The 20,505-nt window shown below is 37.4% G+C and overlaps 1 protein-coding gene across 7 annotated transcripts in view; it reads right to left on the bottom strand.

The window, feature by feature from the left end:
* Positions 1-20,505, bottom strand: part of COL24A1 (collagen type XXIV alpha 1 chain) — a 158,733-nt gene that overhangs the window by 95,477 nt on the left and 42,751 nt on the right. For all 7 annotated transcript variants that reach the window (XM_064515983.1, XM_064515977.1, XM_064515979.1 and 4 more), the window contains 6 exons: positions 18,328-18,381; positions 16,984-17,028; positions 13,910-13,963; positions 13,121-13,165; positions 7,531-7,584; positions 4,901-4,945 (listed from right to left, as the gene is read on the bottom strand). In XM_064515983.1, the coding sequence (XP_064372053.1) occupies positions 4,901-4,945; positions 7,531-7,584; positions 13,121-13,165; positions 13,910-13,963; positions 16,984-17,028; positions 18,328-18,381 (297 nt within the window). The remainder of the gene's footprint in view (positions 1-4,900; positions 4,946-7,530; positions 7,585-13,120; positions 13,166-13,909; positions 13,964-16,983; positions 17,029-18,327; positions 18,382-20,505) is intronic.

The raw sequence follows: 20,505 nt of genomic DNA, 5'->3' as shown, positions 1-20,505 counted from the left end.
AACAAATATAAACACAAAAATCTTTTGCTATTTGCTGAGCGGATATTGAAAAGAGGAAGTAGACACTGATTTTTTTTCCAATTCAGCACAATTTCTTTATTCGTTTGGGAATGTTAGCAAAAACATTTTTCTTCAGCCATCACCGGCCTCATGATTTGCTGAAGAAAAAGGAAGACTGATGGCTTAGCTTCTCAATGGTGTTCGGTAAAGCTCTCAGAAAAACTGCCACTCTATATTGCTCTAACTTTCCATAACTGCTTAAAAGATACATTTTGTCAGGTTAACTGATGCCAAGATAAATTGTGTCCATTGCTATGTCTTACTTTTGCTGTAGATATGGTTCAGCAAGGCTATTTTGTATATGTTGAAACACATACTTACTTTAACAAAGGCATTGGCTGAAAAAGCACAGAAGGGTACTGAGCTGGGAGATTCAGCTTAGAAGGGCAACAGGAAGAGGTTCCAAAACAGCTTAACAAAATTCAGATTGATAAAACTCCTGCAACAGAGTTTGGAGTCTGGAGTTGCCTCTAGAGACATTTGGCTGGCCTAATTAACAGCAAAGAATTGGAACCACACCGAAATAAAAGTGAAAAATGATTTCAAGAGAAAATATCCCTTTTATACTACTTAGCTATGGTCATTATATCTGAGCAGCATGCTTATAAGTTGAATCTCAGACAGGGAGAAGTGCTAGAAATCTTCAGACTATGGTAAACCTGAAAATCTTTCTTCTCATTAGAAGGCAGTCACACCTGCTGCCTTAAGGTGAGTATGGAGATACAGACTTTAACTATCAATGAGAAAAAAGTTGAATTAATAAGTCCATCAGTTTTAAAAACTATCCTGTATTTACATCAGCTTTGCTGTATTTTAGCACCTGCTGATTGGTTTGGTGAAAACTTGGTAGTAGATGTCTAATAAACTTCTAAATTAATCACTATAAAAGGGAGACAAAAGTCATCAATTTAAAAATTAGATTAGATTCATTTCTATGTTTATGGTTTAATTACAGTACTGCAAAACTTACAGTTAAGACACCTATCCACTTCCTTTTGTAGGAAAAATAAGCATGCTGACTGTGTAAACAATCTCATAAGACATAAAATCAGTTATAAATATATTTAACAAACACCACATTTTTGGTCCATCTTATCTGTGCAGAGCAACTGCCTTCCAAATATACCAGTGCTGACATCTGTGTCACCTCATTTTAGATATAGGTTTGCATAGCTGAAGTTGGTAAGGAGTTTTTGACAGCTATGCAAGGATATATAAAAAAAATCTATTTTGGGGCATTCACTCTGCATTTATTTGAAGTGAAAAATTAAAACTTATTTTCACTGTTCAAGACAGGAGATTCAATATACAATGTCTGTTGCATTGATACTGTTATTAACAACATATTCAATCTGCAGAAATATAGACACTAGTGTATTATTTACATATCATCCAATTTAGCAGTGTTTTAAAACAAAAGAATTTAACAGCAATGAAAACAAAAATTACTTGGGCTACATGAAGCCTATCTTTTCCATCATTTATATGTGATTAGTGAAACTAAAAATAAATAGCTTCTACCTGTTGAATAAAAAAGACAAGATACAAGGAAAAGAAAACCAATACTTCCTAGTATTAGGAATGTTTCTTTAAAGAAAAAAAACATTCATTTTAAGAGAAAAATTTGCTCTGGTAATTGTAGTAGCAAGTTTTCTCAAAATCCTCATCTTACTAAAACTCATGGCTTTGCAAATCATGAGAGACTGACTGTGCAGCCAGCCAAAACTCTGAACTTGGCAACAGTTTTGACATATTGAAAAAGTCATGGAAGGAAGGAATTCTTGGACTCAGCTTGCCCATGCTGCTTGCTTTACCATTGTTCTCATGAACAAACATAAAAGTATAATTAGCTCTTGACATTGCATACAGCTGGGCTGGACAAGCTACTTGAATTCATGCTGTTGGCTTCTGCTAGTATAATATTATATCTAATCTACTGTTCAACATTTCATCTTGTAATGGTATAATGTGTTACAATTGACTAAGTATTCTAGGACAAATATTAAAGTCTCTAATTCTTTAATCAGTTTTGGATGACCCCTGGCAGCTGCCTGAACGGGGTCATGTGAAAACTGAGGCCAGAGTGCACGAACCTGTTTGGGGAGAGCAAGTGTGGTGCAGGAATGGGGCTGTGCTGCACAAGCTGTCAGGGATGGCGGGGGTCACCCAAAATTCCCTCAGGGTCCTGGTGAGACTCTGCAACAGTTTAAAGGGTGCAACAGTCTCTTGTAAAGAAAATACAGAACAAAGCATAACTCCTCCAATTATCTCACTGTCTGGGAAACTGGGAACAAGAGCACTAATTTGAGGTGGTACAGAGACACAGAGGGGTGCACAGAGGAAAGCTTTGTTGATCATGCCTATGCACTGGGTGAGCATCCACACAAGACACCCCATTAGTTACCAAAGTCCTTTTCAGCCATGTTTTGACTTTATTTTTAAACCATACAGATTTGGTGGCGCTTTTGGCAGTTTCCAAAGGCTGTTGAGAAGTTTACCGTGCCAGTAAGGTCTTATCAACCAGGGAGAGTTAGCTGTCCTTAAGCAGCATTTCTAATGTGTCTTGGCTCAAGGAAACAAGATACCTTTAGAAACATCCCAACACATCCATAAGATCTATTAGGCTGTCAGAAGGACACACAGTGACCCTACCTACCCTTACTGAGCAGCATTTGCACATCATAGGCAGTTGTCCATACATATTTTTCTTCATACATTTGTCATTCTGAGCACTTAGTTAAGATCAGAAGCTTATCTGCAAAATTATTTCTGCCTCCAAAAATGTCATGGCTTGTCAGTATGTATACACTCACCTGAGCTACAAACACACAAGCGTAGAGATGAAAGGAGCTCCCTGCTCCATAAAAGAGCAAAGAGAGAAGCAACAGATGATGTAAACCTCGCAACACTTCCTGGGGTTTAGACTCTAATACCAAAAAAAGATGAGAATAGCAGAGTCCTCTCTGGAAAAGTCCTGCCGCAGATTGTCACATTGCAAAACTAAAAACTACCAGCAAGAGCAATTAGCTTGGTAATTGTACATGATAAGGAAGCATATCTCAATTTTTATCTAAGCTAAGGAGTTTTCTCTTTGAGTAAAAAATATGTAGAGTAAACATGCACATACACAGCTGGAACTGTACAAAGGGCCCCATGTAGAAACGAGATGTGGTAGCCCACACAAATGGAGTTAACAGGCAAAACCCCTTGCAGATTTTGTGCTGGTCAAAATCTAATTATGCCATCAACTCTGGCAAGTACTGCTGTTTTGAGCAAATCCACTCCTATCATTTATATGTGGGAGTATTTTAAACACATAGTCTACTCATTCCAGCATCAATAAATTAGCTATTACTGCATATCTGAGAGTCTAAATGTTTTTTTGGCAAAACTAACCTCTGTTTTATTGACAACTTCTGAATGCAAACTTGCTTCAACATAGATTGAGGCTCAAAGCAAGAACACCCCAATATGACAATGGGTTAAAAGTCTTTTTTATCTCCTTCTGGTACTGTTTTGGAAACATACCAGTGGTAAAGACTTTGGACTGGTCATTGACAATATCATCTATATTTTATAAAAAACTTACTGACACTCAATCTCTCTGTGAAATTGATTGCAACTCAGCAACACAGAAAATAGATCTGCAAAAATTTATGCTCACAAATTCTAGGATGGGGCTAAACTTCTGAATTTAATTTTAATCATAGTAATTATTAGCAGTATCTTTATAGAAGTGATATATAACATGCTTTTTTTCCTAAAAACCTCAATTATATTTGTATAGCTATCAAAATCCCTGAGATAAAATTCCAAAGATAGCCACGTAAGAAAAAAAAGCAAACTATAATTCAAAGCAAATTCCCAAAAGTGCAACCTCTAGTCTCACGAGTGGTTCAGTTGGCTCAAATACGTCAACTGAGAAGAACAGTGAGTCATGTTTGCATGATGAGGGCTGCAAGCCGCAGGGGTTCCTTGACTAAGCTTGTGTCTTCACTATAGCAACAGCATAGCAACCCCAAACAGGCAGCAAGGGACTTCTTATAGCAACATTTCTTATTACAAGCATATAATTAAAAATAATAATAATAGAACTCAGCTGTCATACTTCAAAGGAAAAGTTAGATGGCCATCAGTGTAAACTAACAAAGTTTTCAAGAATGTTTTGGAGCTCAAGATGCAAAAAGAGCAAGAGGGAGAGGGAGAGGGAGAGAATGAATACCAAGGCTTTCTTAATTCAAGTGTAAACCTGCTATTTTCTCCCACATATTATGAACTATGAACAAGGCTAGGTAACCAGCATCAACCGAACCAGCATCAACGGTCAAACCCAGGTCCTCTGTCAGTAAACACATGAATTACTTGAAATAAGGGTGTAATGCCCTACTGCCTGAAAGCGTCACAGTCATTCCCACCTCCTGTATGACTCTCCTACATCGTGGAGCATTCTCTGGTGTGACTGCCTTTATACAGCTACAACTTGCAACTACATAATGAGTAGCACAAGCTTATCCTAAAAATATACGAAAAAAAGGAACATTTGAGGGCAATACTGAAAAAAAATAGCAAACTTGCTTTTTTCAGATAAACAAAAATCCAGACATAGAAGATCAGGAACAAGCATACAAATAGAAAACCAGTATACAAATGCTCCATACTAGCAGTATGAGAGAAATTTTGTGAAGTGATTTTAATTAAAATTGTGGCTAATTTAAAAAAAATCTGTTTAAATAAATCCCAGAACCCCCAAATTCTTTTTTTAAAAAAACTTTTTCACAAACATACAACACAAACATTGTAGTGAAGCCAAACCAAAATAAATAAATACAAGTCTACTCACTCTTAGTCCTGGAAATCCAGGAGGACCAACACCACCAACAATTCCCTTAAAAGACAAATAATTTTAGATTATCAAAATTTTTATATTTTAACAAATTATCAGTTCTAATAAGATAAATAAAAGTGATCTGCAAAGTAAATAAATTGGGATTTATCTAGGGAGTTCCTGAAAAGTGACAGCCTACCACTGTGTAAGGGAATATACTTATTAAAACCCTTGACTGAGGAATTAGATATTTGTATCATAAAGTCATTCCTTTATTAGCAAGGAATACCAGATTTGATATCCTGATATTTTAAGAGGGAAGAAGAAAAAAACCAATGGGGGCAGGGGGCACTCCATGAGACTCCATGAAGATTTTTTTAAAAAACAAACAGGACACCAGCCCGGTTCAAAGACAGACATTTGTGAATCACATTTGAAGGCTACATTCTCTTTATGGAAAATTATTTCTTCATATGAACTAGATTATTTGTACTTCATGTAGCAGGAACAAATCCTACCGAATAGAAACAGAGTACCAATACCTTCACATTTCATAGGTGGGTTTTTTTATTATTACATTGCAGTATATAAAAAGGTTTGATTGTTTCAATTAGTTGAACAACAACCGTCTCTGCCGCATTGAAATTCAGCTCAGCAGAGGCTGAAATCCTGCACATTGCCAACTCCATGGCTGCCTGGTCTCTCCGCCCTCCGCGCAAGGGGCAGCACAGCCCTCCAGGCCAGCACCCTTCCTGCAGGCTGGCCCAACCTCTGACACCAGCCACTTGATGCAAATCCAACCAAGGGCTCACCAGTCCATTGCCCTCCACCACAAAGGGTAGTTTTTACGTGGGCAAATCTGCCCACTCAGAAGCTACCCGACGGGCCACAGCCGCTGGGCATGGTGCAGGGGCATCTCCGGGCTCTCCTCTCTCCTGCACCCACTTCCTGCCCCAAACCTCCTGCGGGAGGTCGGACACTGCACCAATGTCTTCCAGAGCAGCCCAACATCCTCAGGGAGTCGGGAGGCTATTTGTGGAAACAGGCAAGGCACTACTCTGCTGCATAGAGGGAACTGGGCATGGAGTCAGATGTCATTAGCAGGGGCAGCACAAGGGAAGAGCGCCTTCCCTCCAAGTTCCTGTCACCACGGGCCTCCCAGGCAGCCCCCGCTCTCCACCGCCAGCTCACGAACAGGCTCTGCAAGTATCGCATTAGCATCGCGCCAGGCTGCAGCCCCCCGCAGCTGCGGTCCTGGCCCCTTGCCTGAGCAAGCCCTGGGGGGGGTGAGTCTGGGGGGAGGAAGGCAGAGGGGTTGCTGCCTGTTTGAGGAGGCAGTAAGAGCAGCAGCTGTCTTGGCAGATTAGAAGGAACTTGTTTGCAAATGTGTGTGTTAAAACAGGCTTCTTTGTAATGTGCAAGTCTGTAATTTAGGACCCAGGTTTCTGAGCTTGTTTCTGTTAAAATACCGTTGTTCTTCAGATCCTGTGGAAAAAGCATATCTGCTTTTCAGGAAAGAAGGGAAATCTGGGAGTACCAGCAAGGGAAGGAAGAGCTCACCCTTGTAGGCCATTTGCAAAGCAGTCGGTCACACTTACAACCCCTCAGAGCACTTTCGAGATGGCGAGCACCAGGCTGACATCACCTGACATTCCCCCAAGGTGAACTTTGCCTCAGAAACCAGAAATGCAAAATAGTTTTCTCCCGTGTTCCAAAATGCTGGCACCAAAGGATAATAATTGCACCAGCAAAATTCATGGAAGCCCTTCTAAAACAAATGTCCAATCCTGGGTTCAGGAAAGGGGAGGTCTTTAGGAAGGAGACCAGCTCTGCCCAGCTGCTGACCATATCTGAGCAGCCTTCAGAGGCCAACTGATAGCAGTTTCCAAAGGAGACCCAGCAGTGAGCGCAGATTCAAACTGCCATTTGCTCGCCTGGCCCAAAGCCCTTTGCATTGTTTTCTCATATCAAAGGAAACCTGAGTTTGGAGTCTGCAGCCAGGGCTTCCCTACAAATAGGACAAGACAGCAAAACTCCTTTGAGGACTGCCAGTAAAGCGACGTGACGGTGCCACAGTTTGAGTACTGTACCACCAGAGCACTTTAGCCTGAGCACGCTGCCAAGGACGGAGCTATTACCATACTGATTATAATGCACTAAAAGACATACTAGCAATAGCGTATTCAGTAACATTCAAAGGATAAAATCAACTATCAAATGCGTGAGCATACAAAAGCCAGGGTTTTGGCACGCAAATTCAGAATGCCTTTTTTTAAATGGGATCCTAGAATTATGGTTTAAATAAAGAATGTGAAAATCATATATCCAAGGCAAGAATTTCTGAAGGCAAAACATTAATCAGTAATGCAATAGGGACAGGAAAATATCTGATTCTCCAGGTAGCCAGCACCTGCAGCAGTGGAAGTTATGCACTCTCAGCAGCTTTCCGGTCCTTTTCTCTTTCATTTTTACACCACTGCTCACTACAGTACTGTCCTAGCACCTTCCACATAAAAGTAACAAATCTTCCTGTAGGCTTCAGAAAATTGCTTTTCAGGCAAAAATCTCCTTTTTATTTTGGAATGGAATTAATCATGCATGTTACATATTTTACCAGGTTAATCAACACATAATCTCATACTTACAGGATTCCCATCTGGACCAGGTGGTCCTCTGTTTCCAAAGTCACCTGAAAAACCCTAAAGCAGAAAAGAGAATACTTGTTCTTTATGATCCAAGACACAAAGGATGGTTTGAGCACCAAATTCCTATAGATCTTACAAATTAAGATATCAGCAAGGGGGTTCAGAAGAGAGATGGAGGGAAGGGAGAGGGGGGAAATTTCAGTTGCGCTGTTCAAGTAGAATTTTGTGGTCTTCTAAAATCATATCCAAAAAGACGTAACTATACAATGTAAGTGAAGGATAAAATCAGATGACTGAGTGCTTTGAGAGCAGTATTACAGCAATATAACTCAGACTGGCTGTGCTTGAAGTCTCCTATTTCTCTGCTTAGTGCTTTTACCTCAAGATTAATGTTTTTTTCCTGTGGCCTATAGAAGTCACTAAAACATTCTGTCTTTCACTGTCCTCTTACTCTTCCCCAAATACTAATGGCTCTGGACTCAGTGTGACAAATGTGCATTACAAATCAAATTTTCCACTCTTCTGGTACAACACTGTCCTTACCAGCATGAACACTTGTCTTCCTCAGTCTGCATCTAGAGACTGGAACAATAACACAAACAAGACATGGGGAAGCCTCACTCATTTTATCAGAGTTTTTGCTTTAGAGTCTAGGTTGTCAGAGATAGCAATCCTCCTTAAACACAAGTATGTAGAAGAAATCAGACTGGCCAAGTGAAGTGTCAAAGCTTCTTGCAAAGCAGGAAGCAAAATGAAATGGAAACTCCCCCACTTTACTGACACTTTACTGCCTTATTTAGAAGACATTCATAAAGCTGGATAGTTTCTTTTCTTAAGGTCACAGGGAATACATATCCTCCCACAATATTATACCAATAGCAGTCAGGAAGAAACTGCAACAAGGAGGTGGGAAGATCATCTCATAAAACAAAATACTTAAAGGACTGCTCAAGTCATATTAGGTTTAAATCACAATTTAAAACAAAAATTCTATAAAAATGAATGTAATTTATGTGTATATAAAACATCTATATATGCACACTACCAAAATAGTACGTTGAAACAACTTAAGCTCTTAATTCCTGACATCTCATGATGCTGTCAATTAATTTGAATCTGAGACATTCATAGCACTCCCTGTGTCATCTTTTAAAAACTGTAACACAGTAAAGGTTGCATTTTTGAACACAAAACTAACAAATAGACATTTTGAAAAGAGAAAAACTTGCTGAATTGAATGTACTTTCACTTAATGCAAACCATAAGTTAAATTAATTATAAGTTACATGTGTAATTATTAAATATAAACTACATGAGTAGTAAGCTAATTGCTATATCATCTGATGTGATCATCCTAAATCAGTGGAGAATGAGGCAGTGGGAGGAAAAAATCCTACTAGCAATGAAATCAATGACATATTGCCTCTGACTTTGAGGTATAAAGCTTCTACCTTGGGGGTATTAAGTTAGAGACATTAGGTTTCATTAACATGTCAAATACTCTCCAGAACAATTGTGGGGCATCCTTAATGCACTGCAATTGCACACTGAAAACAACTTAATTTACGGTCATGCGATACTGACATGAAAAATACAGAGTATCTATGGCGTTATCAAAGGTTATGTAATGAAGTGAAAAACATATGGAAATGGAGAAGCAGCTATAGCATTAACACGAGAAAAAAGAAAGTTACACTCTTAGGGCTTCTAAAATAGTGATAATTTGCCTGCAGATGCAACTTCAAATCTTTTGACTTTTCTGAGATTGTACAGGCCATGACTTCCTTCCAATGAAATGTGGAAATACCTGACTGACCAGACTGGATTCAGCGCAGAGAAGTCTGAGAGGAAGACGTTATACCTGTGCTGCCCGATGCAATTAGGCTCGTGTCCCCAGAGGGGCCCCTGCCCAGCAGAAGGCCAGCTTTGCCGCACTCCTGGCCCTTGCCACGGCTCCCAGGGGCCGGGGGCTCAGCCCGGGCACCCCCTGCCTGCAGCCCTTCCTCAGCCAGTGTGAGTCACTGCGATTGCCCTCCCGCATACGGGGGCAGCGTGCCATCCTGCTGCAAACTGGGAATGCTGGTTGGCTGTTTCTTGATGCCCTTCCTGCTAGGACAGAGTTTCTGCCACCCAACTCTTCGCATGTCTCACCAGTCTATGCTTTCCAAAAGACAACTTCAAGATTTTTTTGCATTCTCTTACAAATTCAGAAAAGCAAAGAACAGGAACACCTCTCACAGCTACAAAATTTTTATTCAGGATCTGGTCGTAGAGCTCACAAATGAGAATCTATAGCCATAGTCATAAGGTCTGACATGTACAGACCTTTCTAGTATTGCTGTCTCACTACGTAAACAGTAGCTGTTCATATGCTAATTGTCAACATAGCAGATTTCTCTGATTCAACGTATACACCATTGGCCAAATTTTCATATGGAAAATTACACACATGCAAAATAAGTATTTTACAGTGCCTGCGTTGTTAAAAGCTACCAACTCATAACACGTAGACAAAGATTAACTTACTACCCTTTTTTAATAGCATAGTATTTTGGTTGCACTGTCTATGGTAGGTAGATGTTGGAAAAGGCAAAACTGAGATAACATACATGAATATCCTTTTTTAAAAAAAACAAAAATGAGGCATCAAAAGGGAAATGGAGAATGCAATAGTACAGTTCTTCCAGCCACCAGATCACAGATGCAGGTCACAGGCGATTATTTACATACAGCACAAACACAGTATGCCATGAATTATGAAGGAGACAGATTACCCACAGTCATCATAACTCCATTCTCAACAGCATAAGTCTTCTAACTGATGCTGATAAAACTATTCTAGTAAGTAGAAAAAGAGAAGAATTTCCAACCTAGGAAAACAGTCAGAAAAGTCTAAAACTGGAAGTAGTATAATAGCACTACTGTGCAACAAATGTTTTATTACATCAATATTATCATCTAACACATTACTATAAAACATATGAAGGGAGACTATTCATAATCTTAATAGAAAACAGAACCTTAACTGTTTTTGCACAGTTACAATGGACTAGACTAATAAATTCTTGGTACAATTTATAAGGTCTGTTCTGACACACTGACTGCTGTTTGTAACTAGTCCCATACAGAAGAAAACTATGTAAAAACATTCCCCCTAAATGTGGTCAAACTACATACATAAAAACACATCATAGTAAAAAGACAGACAATACATTAAAAATACTGCAGAATTAGCCAAATTTTGTACTATAAGCATATAATGGAAAGAAATGGGATACATATGCTTTGACTATAAAGTGTACTGTATAAGCAACCAATCTCAAATTCAAACAAATCCCCACTCTGTAATCTTCACAAAAAAGATTTTGGCAACTGAATATTTTGTTCCATTTCAAATATGCCAAACATTACAAACACTAATAACTACTCAGCAAGCTTGCTAAGTGGTAGCATTCTGAATATCAATTGTACAATCCCTTGTCAAATATCAAATATATTACCTGTCAGTCTCTCCAGATGGTAAATTAAACATCAGCAAGTGTAATTGTCTATCTATGATCTTTCTAATGTGTTCTTACTGTAGTCTCCAATGCTTATTAAATATTAAATGAACTACCGTATTTATCCAGTGGAAGACCAGAGTCTCCGCTTCTTTTATACTTCAGATTACTTTCCAAAAAATGAGATCATATTCAGGATTTGTTTTCTTCCAGAAGGAACTTTGCCAGTCAGACTATTCTTTTTCCAGCATTATTATTGACAGAAAACTTGTCCAAAAAAATAAGTTGCATGCTAGACAAGGCCAGGGGTCCGATTTCAGGCACTATGCAATTCCCATGCCAAGTGTCCTTTAGTGACAAGGCCCTGGCCCGAATCACTGGAGCTGTTAACTCTCTGACAATGTCTTTTGTCACAGGGTCCACCACAGCTATCATTATCTGAAAAAAGAGACATTCTCTAAGTTTGTGATCCAGCAAAGCACACTAAGCCAGGCTCCCATTTAATTACTTTGCTGGACTGGTCACCACATTGGAAGACTTTCGTCTAGTAAGTGCTTTATAGGTTATAAAAAGGCTTTGGAATGACCTTGGGATTAAGGAAATGACAACGTTACAGAGGAATCAGTACTAAATAAAGGTTAATCAATAACATCACACAGAGGCGCTCCCAGTGATGTCTCTTGTTCATGAAACCATTTCAGATTGATTTTTATAACTAAAAGCCCTCATCAGAGCACAATCTGGTACTCAAGCTGTGTTCTTGATGTAAATGAAAAATAACTGCTCACCACCGTGCGCATAGCACCAGCCGACAGGGATTGACACAAACCACCGCACTGGCAATCAGAAGCAGTAGCGACACCTGCCACTGAGAATGAGATTATAATGCAAAACAGGTTTCCAGAGTACCCTACTGCCACCTCCTTTTTCTCTGTCCACCCTGAGCACAAGCCCTCTGTTTTCCATCCAGATTCTCGTTCTTCTTAAATGCTTCGTGTGACTCACTGACACAACACACTACCAACTACTGCTATATATTGGTGGCACAGACCACCTCCTGTACAGTGCTCAGATGCACAAAGTAGTAGTGTTTAATTCACATTATAGGTAAACTATAATATGTTCAAAAAGCATAGGAGCACCCTGTCCTGTTAGCTGAATAATTAAAAAACAGAACCTTACTGTGATATTATGCCTTAACAATTGAATAGCAGCTTCAGAGAGTAAGGTCTGTCTATTTAATGACATTTCTCTGTGTGCTTTTCTTTACACCATAAAGGCCTTTACTGAAGGCTAGTACCTTTTTCATAGGATGGTAGGATCACACAACAAACAAAAAATAATTAAACGGAGTCCTCCACAATTTTTATAGCATACATCAAGGGCCAAGCTAGGGGAAAGGCAACACTACTGCTGTACAAGCATGCTCAAAGTCGTACATGGAAGTCATCTGAAATGCTAAGTGCAACTGAGTGCATGACTGGGAATGCTATTGCTGTTTCCAATAGCAAACCACAAGAAAGTTAAAATTGGAAACTCCTGGATAGCTTCAAAGAGCTAAAATAATAAGGTTGCAGCAGAAAACAAAAGACTTGGCATAGAAGATAAACCACAGGAAATATGTAAATCTTGATAATGTATGCTTGGAAGATTTGTGTTTATTCTCAGCTGTAGAAATATATGGTAAGTAGAGGATAGCTTTAATTTGCTATAGTCCAGAAATATCAGACATTAGAAGCTACTGATTTGCATTTAAACCAACACCAAAATTAAACTTCTCAAATTTGCATCATATCTATACCTTGTGCTAACACTAATTTTAAGGAATATATTTGTGTGCTTCTGTTATCTTCTAACACTCAGGAAGCTGATATTAATAACCAGCCACAAGGCTCATTATGTTAAGTGTTCTTCACTTCAGAACTTGTACTAGTTTTACTCTGCACAGAATTTTCAGTACTGCAAAGTACTAGCTGGAAACAATAGAAAGTTATCTGCAGAAAATACAGGAGTAACATTTTTCAAATTATATAGCGAATTACAGGTGCATTTATGCTGGCAGCAGAAATCAGAAGTGTCAGAAGCCTTACCTGTCTCCCTTTAGGGCCTCTTTTGCCATGGACGCCTGGAATGCCCTGAGAAGAAACAGCCCACCATAACTAGGTTTTCTTTTGTTCAATAATTTAAATTCAAGTAATTAAACTTCCACTTGATTGGAAAAGACAGTTTGAGACCAAGCATCATAAAGAAAAGATTCTGAATCTTTGAATCATAGACCCAATACCCTATAATGGGTGTGGGAGGAGGGAGACAAAAACACAAACTGTGCTAGTCTTTACTCTGGACATATCAGCTGAACTATGAAGAAGGGCCAGATCCTGATTCCATTAAAGTATATGGCCAGGCATCCTTTGTGCTCAAGAGAAAAAAGAAAAAGCTCAAGCACAGAGTAACAGAGATTGAGACTGCTATGAACAATTTTATTCTAAACATTATCTGGCAACTGGCAAATACTGACTGAGTGAAACCGCTGCAATGAAAAATATTCATTACTGAACTCAGTGGTAAGAAAAAAGACCCCTAATCCTTGCAGATCTATATTAAATGCAATTAATAATTTACAGGCGATCCAAATTTATTAACTTCAGTACCACTGTATTTTATTGCTCAGATTAATTTGATATGATCTATTATTTATATTTATTTTCTCCATATCAGTTTTGCCTTTTGACAAAGACTCAAATGAATAGTAATGTCTTTTGTATTTTTTTCAGGGGCCACTTCTAACATACATTACATCCTTAACTTATTGCATTTCCACACAGATTCCAATATTTCATTGATGTTTCATTAAACCATTGATGTTTCGTTAAACCTACCCTTTCTCCTTCAGGTCCAGGTTGTCCTGCCGCACCTGGAGGTCCAATGAAACCCTTAAAACACAAGAACACTTCTTTTTTAAAAAGGTTGCTTCCCACCAACAGTACTTGCTCCTCTGTGTTGGTCAGCTGTGAGTTCAAGATCCAGGGATTAAAATCAGGCTCATTTAAAATCACTAGTGAAATGCACAATTTACTCTCCAACTAATTGCAAAAACAACTCGCTATGATATAGGTACCAAATACAGTAACCATACAAAGAAAGTGTTCCCAAAAGTCACAAAGTTTCATCAGAGAGCTCTACTAAATGAAATAAGGAAGAGAAGCTGCTGAAATTTACCTTACTCATGAAATATAATCAGAAAAAGATATTTCTTATCTTTAATAACTTCCCTGGTTACTCTTATATGCAAATGTGCCAGAAAGTTTACCCTGTCATAAGCAGAATGTTTTCCTTAAAAATCAGTCACAGTGTACTTCTCTCCTACTTTCTCCCTCAGAAAGCCAGAAATACATCCTCACTTCAAGAGTCAGCTTCCCTGTGGTTGCATGGTAGCATATTCCATCCACGGTGAATGTAAAATTTGCTGAGAAATAGACTTTTTGCTAAATCCATTGCTAAATATAATTGTTGTTTCAGTATGAAATGTCAATGGTTCCTTCTGTGGAAGAGCCACTGTGACAGGTGACACGCTAATTGCTGGGTAACAGCAAGGTCAGATCCCTGTGGTTTGCTCACAAGCCTGCCACTTAAGCATTAACTAAATGAACAGAGATAAAAGCTAAAGTAAAAAAATCTGAAATTAAGATATTCATAAGTGGAGAACTTATTTGAGCACTTTGCAAAAGGCTGTTCTCTCTGGCTGGCTCAAGAATTTTTCTTTCCACCACTATAACAGATCTCAGTAGAAGCCTCACCCTTCCTTCCTCTCCCCCGCACCCCAAACAAAGCCAATAATGAAAATTATAAAGGCAGGATGTTTTTCTCACTGATAGGAATCTTCATAACTACATGTTAAATAGAATATGTACAACCATTTCTAAATGATAAAAGCAAGTCAAAACAGACGGCTGCAATGCTTGTGAAGTGTGCAATTTATAAGTCTTTCCTTCTCTTCAGGTCACCTTGCTCATTAGTGAGACAATTCCCTTAACTGCAAAACTAGGAAAAGTAAAATGTGCAGAAGCTTCCACTTCCCTATGCTTTAAATTATCCTCAGAAATATTTTTATTACATTTTTTAAAATGACTGTGTATACACAAATGTTTTATGTACTGGTTCCTAAGGTTTGTAAATTAATTATGGTAACACTGTACTGTTTAATTTTGTTTTTTGTTTTGCTTCGAAAGGTCAGTTTTCATGCTTCTGTTGTGGTGCACATATAATCTACTATACGGACATAGAGACACGCTCTGTACTCAGTAGGAATGACAGTACACTTTACAGACAGAAGTACCATAAAGTGATTCTTCATTACCAGATTCATACTGAGATTGTAATAAAAATGTTAGTAACTAAAAAAAAATTCTTGCTTTCATCTCTCTCTCTCTCTCTCTCTAGTCCTCTGAGTGTAATTAAAATTTTTTTAACTCATTCTTTGATGATATTATGAAAGACAGAGCCCATCTTGATATGCAACACTAGTGAAAGCAAAGAAAACAAAGGCACTTCTTTTTTACTATAGCTCCTTAAAACAGCTGAAAAGCAGAATACAGCTGTACTGTAGAACTGTTCTAAACTTAAAGATCTAAAGAATCATGTATCATAACACATGATCAGGTATCCCATAACTATATACCTCCATGGCACAATAGTACATTGCTATCAACAGGGCTGCATCATCCTTTTTATTGGCAGTTGCTTGTAGGATTCATATAAAGGAATATAGGCCTTAAGACCTGACAGTTGTTTTTCCCTAATGTTATTCATGCTACTAAAGGCTAGCCATTTTCAGCTTTGTATGAACAGAAAAAAAAATAACTTTTCAAGAAGTGCCTGGGATCACTTAATGTTTTGTCTGTGGGAAAGAGAAAGAAACAAAATGCATTGAGAATCTGGGCAAAAATAAAGTGAAGAAATGTAAGAGAGATGCAGTCCCTCAGGATGTAGTATCTGTAGGCACTAGATCCCGACAAACTAATTTTTCCCATTACAGTAATGAAAATTGACACAATTAAAAAAAAAGTTTAAAACACTTGCAAATGAAGGCTTTGAGTAGCCACCTTTTAAAAACAAAGGCCTAGCAACACAATGAGATTATTTTAATAGATGCTTGGAAACCCAGCGCACTGCTCAGCAATCTGTACAGCACGAGCACTGTAGAGCTGAGGGCCCAAGAGTGAAAGACCCCTTCAAATCCCAGATGCAACCAGCAACATGCAGGACACAGAAAACCTACGTCTACTACCAGACCTTGAGAGTCACTTTCAAAGAATATTTACAAGAGCAAGCACAAGTGTGAACGGGCATGTGCCTATTTAAAAAAAGGAAAAAGAAAAAAAACCCAACCTATTTTATTTCCTGGAACAATCAAAGCAAACCTTGAATCAGCAAAGCACTGAGATTTGAGCCTTCAGTCCCTGGGATGAGCGTCATTGACTGAAACACTTTAAAACCTTGAAGATGATGACTTTTATGGTTTTTATACGACAAGACTGTTTCCCTTTATCAGCTGCTGTAGCAGTTACAGATTGCAAATGCCAGATATGTCTCCCCTCTTGACAGCTTCCATTATGGAAATAATGCTTCAGGCAGGAAACGTCCGCTCCTCTTCACTCCCAGCTCTCACACCCACGTTCAGTACTGCTTTCCTTTTCATGTCTGTACGCATTCCAAGTGAGAGGGAGAGCAACAATATGAGACTGCTCTATATTGCTCACTGCTTACCGTGAAAAAAATAAATAAATCCTTAAACTTATTTTAAAAGTAATATCATAATTTCTCATTTGTGGATTCTGCAAGACCGGATGATTCAGTGCGCGTACAACTGGCAGGGCTGAATGAAACTCCCCAACCCCCCTTCTTATGTACTGTATGTGTAAAAATAGTCATGCATGCCAAAATGCTTACTTACTCTTACACCTTTAGGACCTGGGTTACCTTCTGGGCCAGCTAAACCCTATTACAAAAAGACATGACTTTTATTTCATTTTAACAAAACAGAAATGCTCTATTTGAAAGAACTATAACAGTAATTGTTAACTACAAACTGGCAATACATCTTCCAGAATTATAGGCGAGAGTGTCATCAACGACATCCCCAAGGACCACGTTCAGAAAAGTCCCCCCTTAATTCATGCCTGAATCTCAGACAATGACTGAAATTTCATTTACATTAAAATTACTTCTTCTGGGAGGAATTTTTTTTCCAGATCCAGTGATCTGGCATTACGGTGACATAATTTCACAAGATTTTTCATAAGCTTTTTTTATTTAAACGCATTTCCAATTCTTTTCAAGCCAACATCAGAACAGCATGTGCAGTCCAAATGGTCTAAAAATTTTAGTGATTAAACACAATCACATTATCATCCACCACCATATAAAACATTTTAATGGTATTCTAAAATATATAACCATTACAAACCTAATAAAAAACCTAAATCAATAAAATGCTGAAATACTGGTCAAATTCATCCTTTAAGCAGACAGAAAACCCACAGAAGCCAATAGCTGATTTTGGCTCACACATATATATATAGAGAGAGAAAATAATGAATATTTCTTCTTTATGTATTATTTGTATTACCAGACCAACGTATCAATTTTTATATAAGTGCTTGTCTTTATAGAAAGATGGTTTCCAGTTTTGTTGGTTCTCGATTACCTAAATGGGAAAACAAAAACAAAAACCTTTTAATGTTCTGTATCTTCAAAGAGCTGAAGAAATAGTTTCAGCAGTAAAATAAATATACTGCGGCAAATCAAGAGGAACTATACTGCAATCAGAAGTTTCCTGCTGCATCTGAACTTAAAATATAAAGAAGTTAAAACACAAAGCATAATAAAAGGTTTATGAAAGACAGAAGTGTTTAGACATTCAGTGCTTTGGTAATATGATTTGTGTGTGCCAGAAAGGTGTAGAATTCCTGTACCTAACTTAGTGCAAAGTTTAAAAATCATAAAGGGCTACCTGTGAAAGAGGTGTTGTGCAGGTATAAAAGATACTACACAAATCAATACATTTATACTATTAGTAGTTCCATAAGTGTTAGACATAACACTTTTTAAAAGTACATGAGTTCAACAAAGTAATCAAGCAACTTCTCTGAGGTAGATCAGTCCAATGTTCTACATACATTAAATCACATTAAAATTAATGATGAGGCAAAAAGAAGAGAGTGATTTTAACTAATGCCCCATATCAGATGTTTTCAAAAGAAAGAAAGAAACAAAGCCATTAGCATAGTTACTGCACCTGCCTGCCAGGGTAACCAACTGCCCCAGTATTGCCAGCCATTCCTGGAAGTCCCTAAATGGGAAAGTCAAAGGAGAGAGAAAAAGAAAAAAAAAGGAAAAAAAGAAAAAAGAAAAAAAGAAGAAAAAAGAAAAAAGAAAAGAAAAGAAAAAAAGAAGAAAAAAGAAAGAAGAAAGAAGAAAGAAGAAAGAAGAAAGAAGAAAGAAGAAAAAAGAAAAAAGAAAAAAGAAAAAAGAAAAAAAGAAAAAAAGAAAAAAGAAAAAAGAAAAAAAAGAAAAAAGAAAAAAGAAAAAAGAAAAAAGAAAAAAGAAAAAAGAAAAAAGAAAAAAGAAAAAAGAAAAAAGAAAAAGAAAAAGAAAAAGAAAAAAGAAAAAAGAAAAAAGAAAAAAGAAAAAAGAAAAAAGAAAAAAGAAAAAGAAAAAAGAAAAAAGAAAAAAGAAAAAAGAAAAGGAAAAAAGAAAAAGGAAAAAAGAAAAAGGAAAAAAGAAAAAGGAAAAAAGAAAAAAGAAAAAAGAAAAAAGAAAAAAGAAAAAAGAAAAAAGAAAAAAGAAAAAAGAAAAAAGAAAAAAGAAAAAAGAAAAAAGAAAAAAGAAAAAAGAAAAACAGCAAAGAAAACAGCAAAGAAAAATGAAAAAAGAAAAAGAAAAAGAAAAAAGAAAAAAAAGAAAAAAGAAAAAAAAGAAAAAGAAAAAGAAAAAAGAAAAAAGAAAAAGAAAAAAAAGAAAAAAGAAAAAAGAAAAAAGAAAAAGAAAAAAAGAAGAAAAAAGAAAAAAGAAAAAAGAAAAAGTGGTTAACATCAGGTTTGGGGTTTGTTTCATTATTTTTTAAGTCCTCTTAATATGAAACAGCTTAAGCTCAGTGAAAATTTGCTTTTTGTGTAAGTTACACAGCAAGACCCTAAAACTTACTTCACATGTAATTTTAGTCATCTCTCCTTGGAAAAGCATTGAGAGTGGAGTAGGCTAAGATGTTGTGAAATATGACAAAGCATATCACCAGTTTCCAGAATAAAAACCATTGACTGTATTTATGAAAAGCTATTAAAGAGGCCTGCAGGAGACAGGTCCTTATGATGAAGTATCTGCACTGGTCTTAGGTATATTAGGATAAATGTTTTAAAACTTTAATTAAGAAGAATCTGTGTGTCTTTACAAAGCTGAAATTCTTTGTCCCAGAATCAGGCTAATATAGCATTGGATTAGTCATGAATGTATTGAACCTCTTTCCATCTTTCTTCCTCCTAATCAAGTCCAAAAGTTATTTTTGTTGTTTTACTACTTAACGTCTGTGCATCTGAGTGTTTATTTTCAGAAAAAATCCATCTTTCTGAAATGGTGCCAAATGGCTTGGCCTCATCACTGAGACACTGGAAGCTCCTCCCACCTCTGTTCAGTTAATTTTATTTTAAACATGCCAAGTCCATAAATTGACACTCTCCTAGCCTGATCCTTCCACCCACTGTCATATGTCAGTGTTACTATAGCAATGGATCAGGACTTCCTCCCTGAGCTGTTCACAGCTGATTTATGGTGAAACAGCAGTATTAGGAAGCAAACTCAAAAGTGCAGAGGCAAAAAGGTTGCAGTATTTTTTGTTTATATGAGCTGCCACTGAGCTGATTCTGTCACTCGCTTTCCACTAGTTGTGATTCTCTGTGTCACAGATGTTATGCCATGGAATTGGGATCCATGGTCTCCTATTCTAGCTCAGATGGATCTCAAAAGAAAATGTATGCAAAAAAGAATTCAAAAAGCAGTGGAATCATTGTATTTACAGCTTCTCTTTTAAAACTCTTCCATTCCCAGCTCTTCAAGGAATCCAGCAATTCACAGATTCAAGGAACGTCTCTCTGCTGTAAAAGCTTTGGGAAACTGCAGACATGCAGGTGCTACAGATAACAAGTAACTGGTCTAACTCATCACATTCTCCAGCCAGGCATGAAAATAGCAGCAATAAGTACTACTTCCAAAATAAAACGCTTTCCTCCAAAGCGTTTTCTGGAAAGTTGGTCAGAGTATTTTCTAAATGATAAAAATAAAGGAAAATACTGACAAAAGAAGTATGATAACGCTGAGTTACCAAACATTCTGCACTGCCAATTTTCATATACTTGAATATATCTAATTGCCTTCAAAGGAACTCATACATGTGATTGTGTGAGTAATTGGCAGAATTATT

Source organism: Dromaius novaehollandiae, chromosome 8 (genome assembly GCF_036370855.1).
Source record: "Dromaius novaehollandiae isolate bDroNov1 chromosome 8, bDroNov1.hap1, whole genome shotgun sequence".
Classification (NCBI taxonomy): domain Eukaryota; kingdom Metazoa; phylum Chordata; class Aves; order Casuariiformes; family Dromaiidae; genus Dromaius; species Dromaius novaehollandiae.
This window is presented reverse-complemented; position numbering and strand designations above follow the sequence as displayed.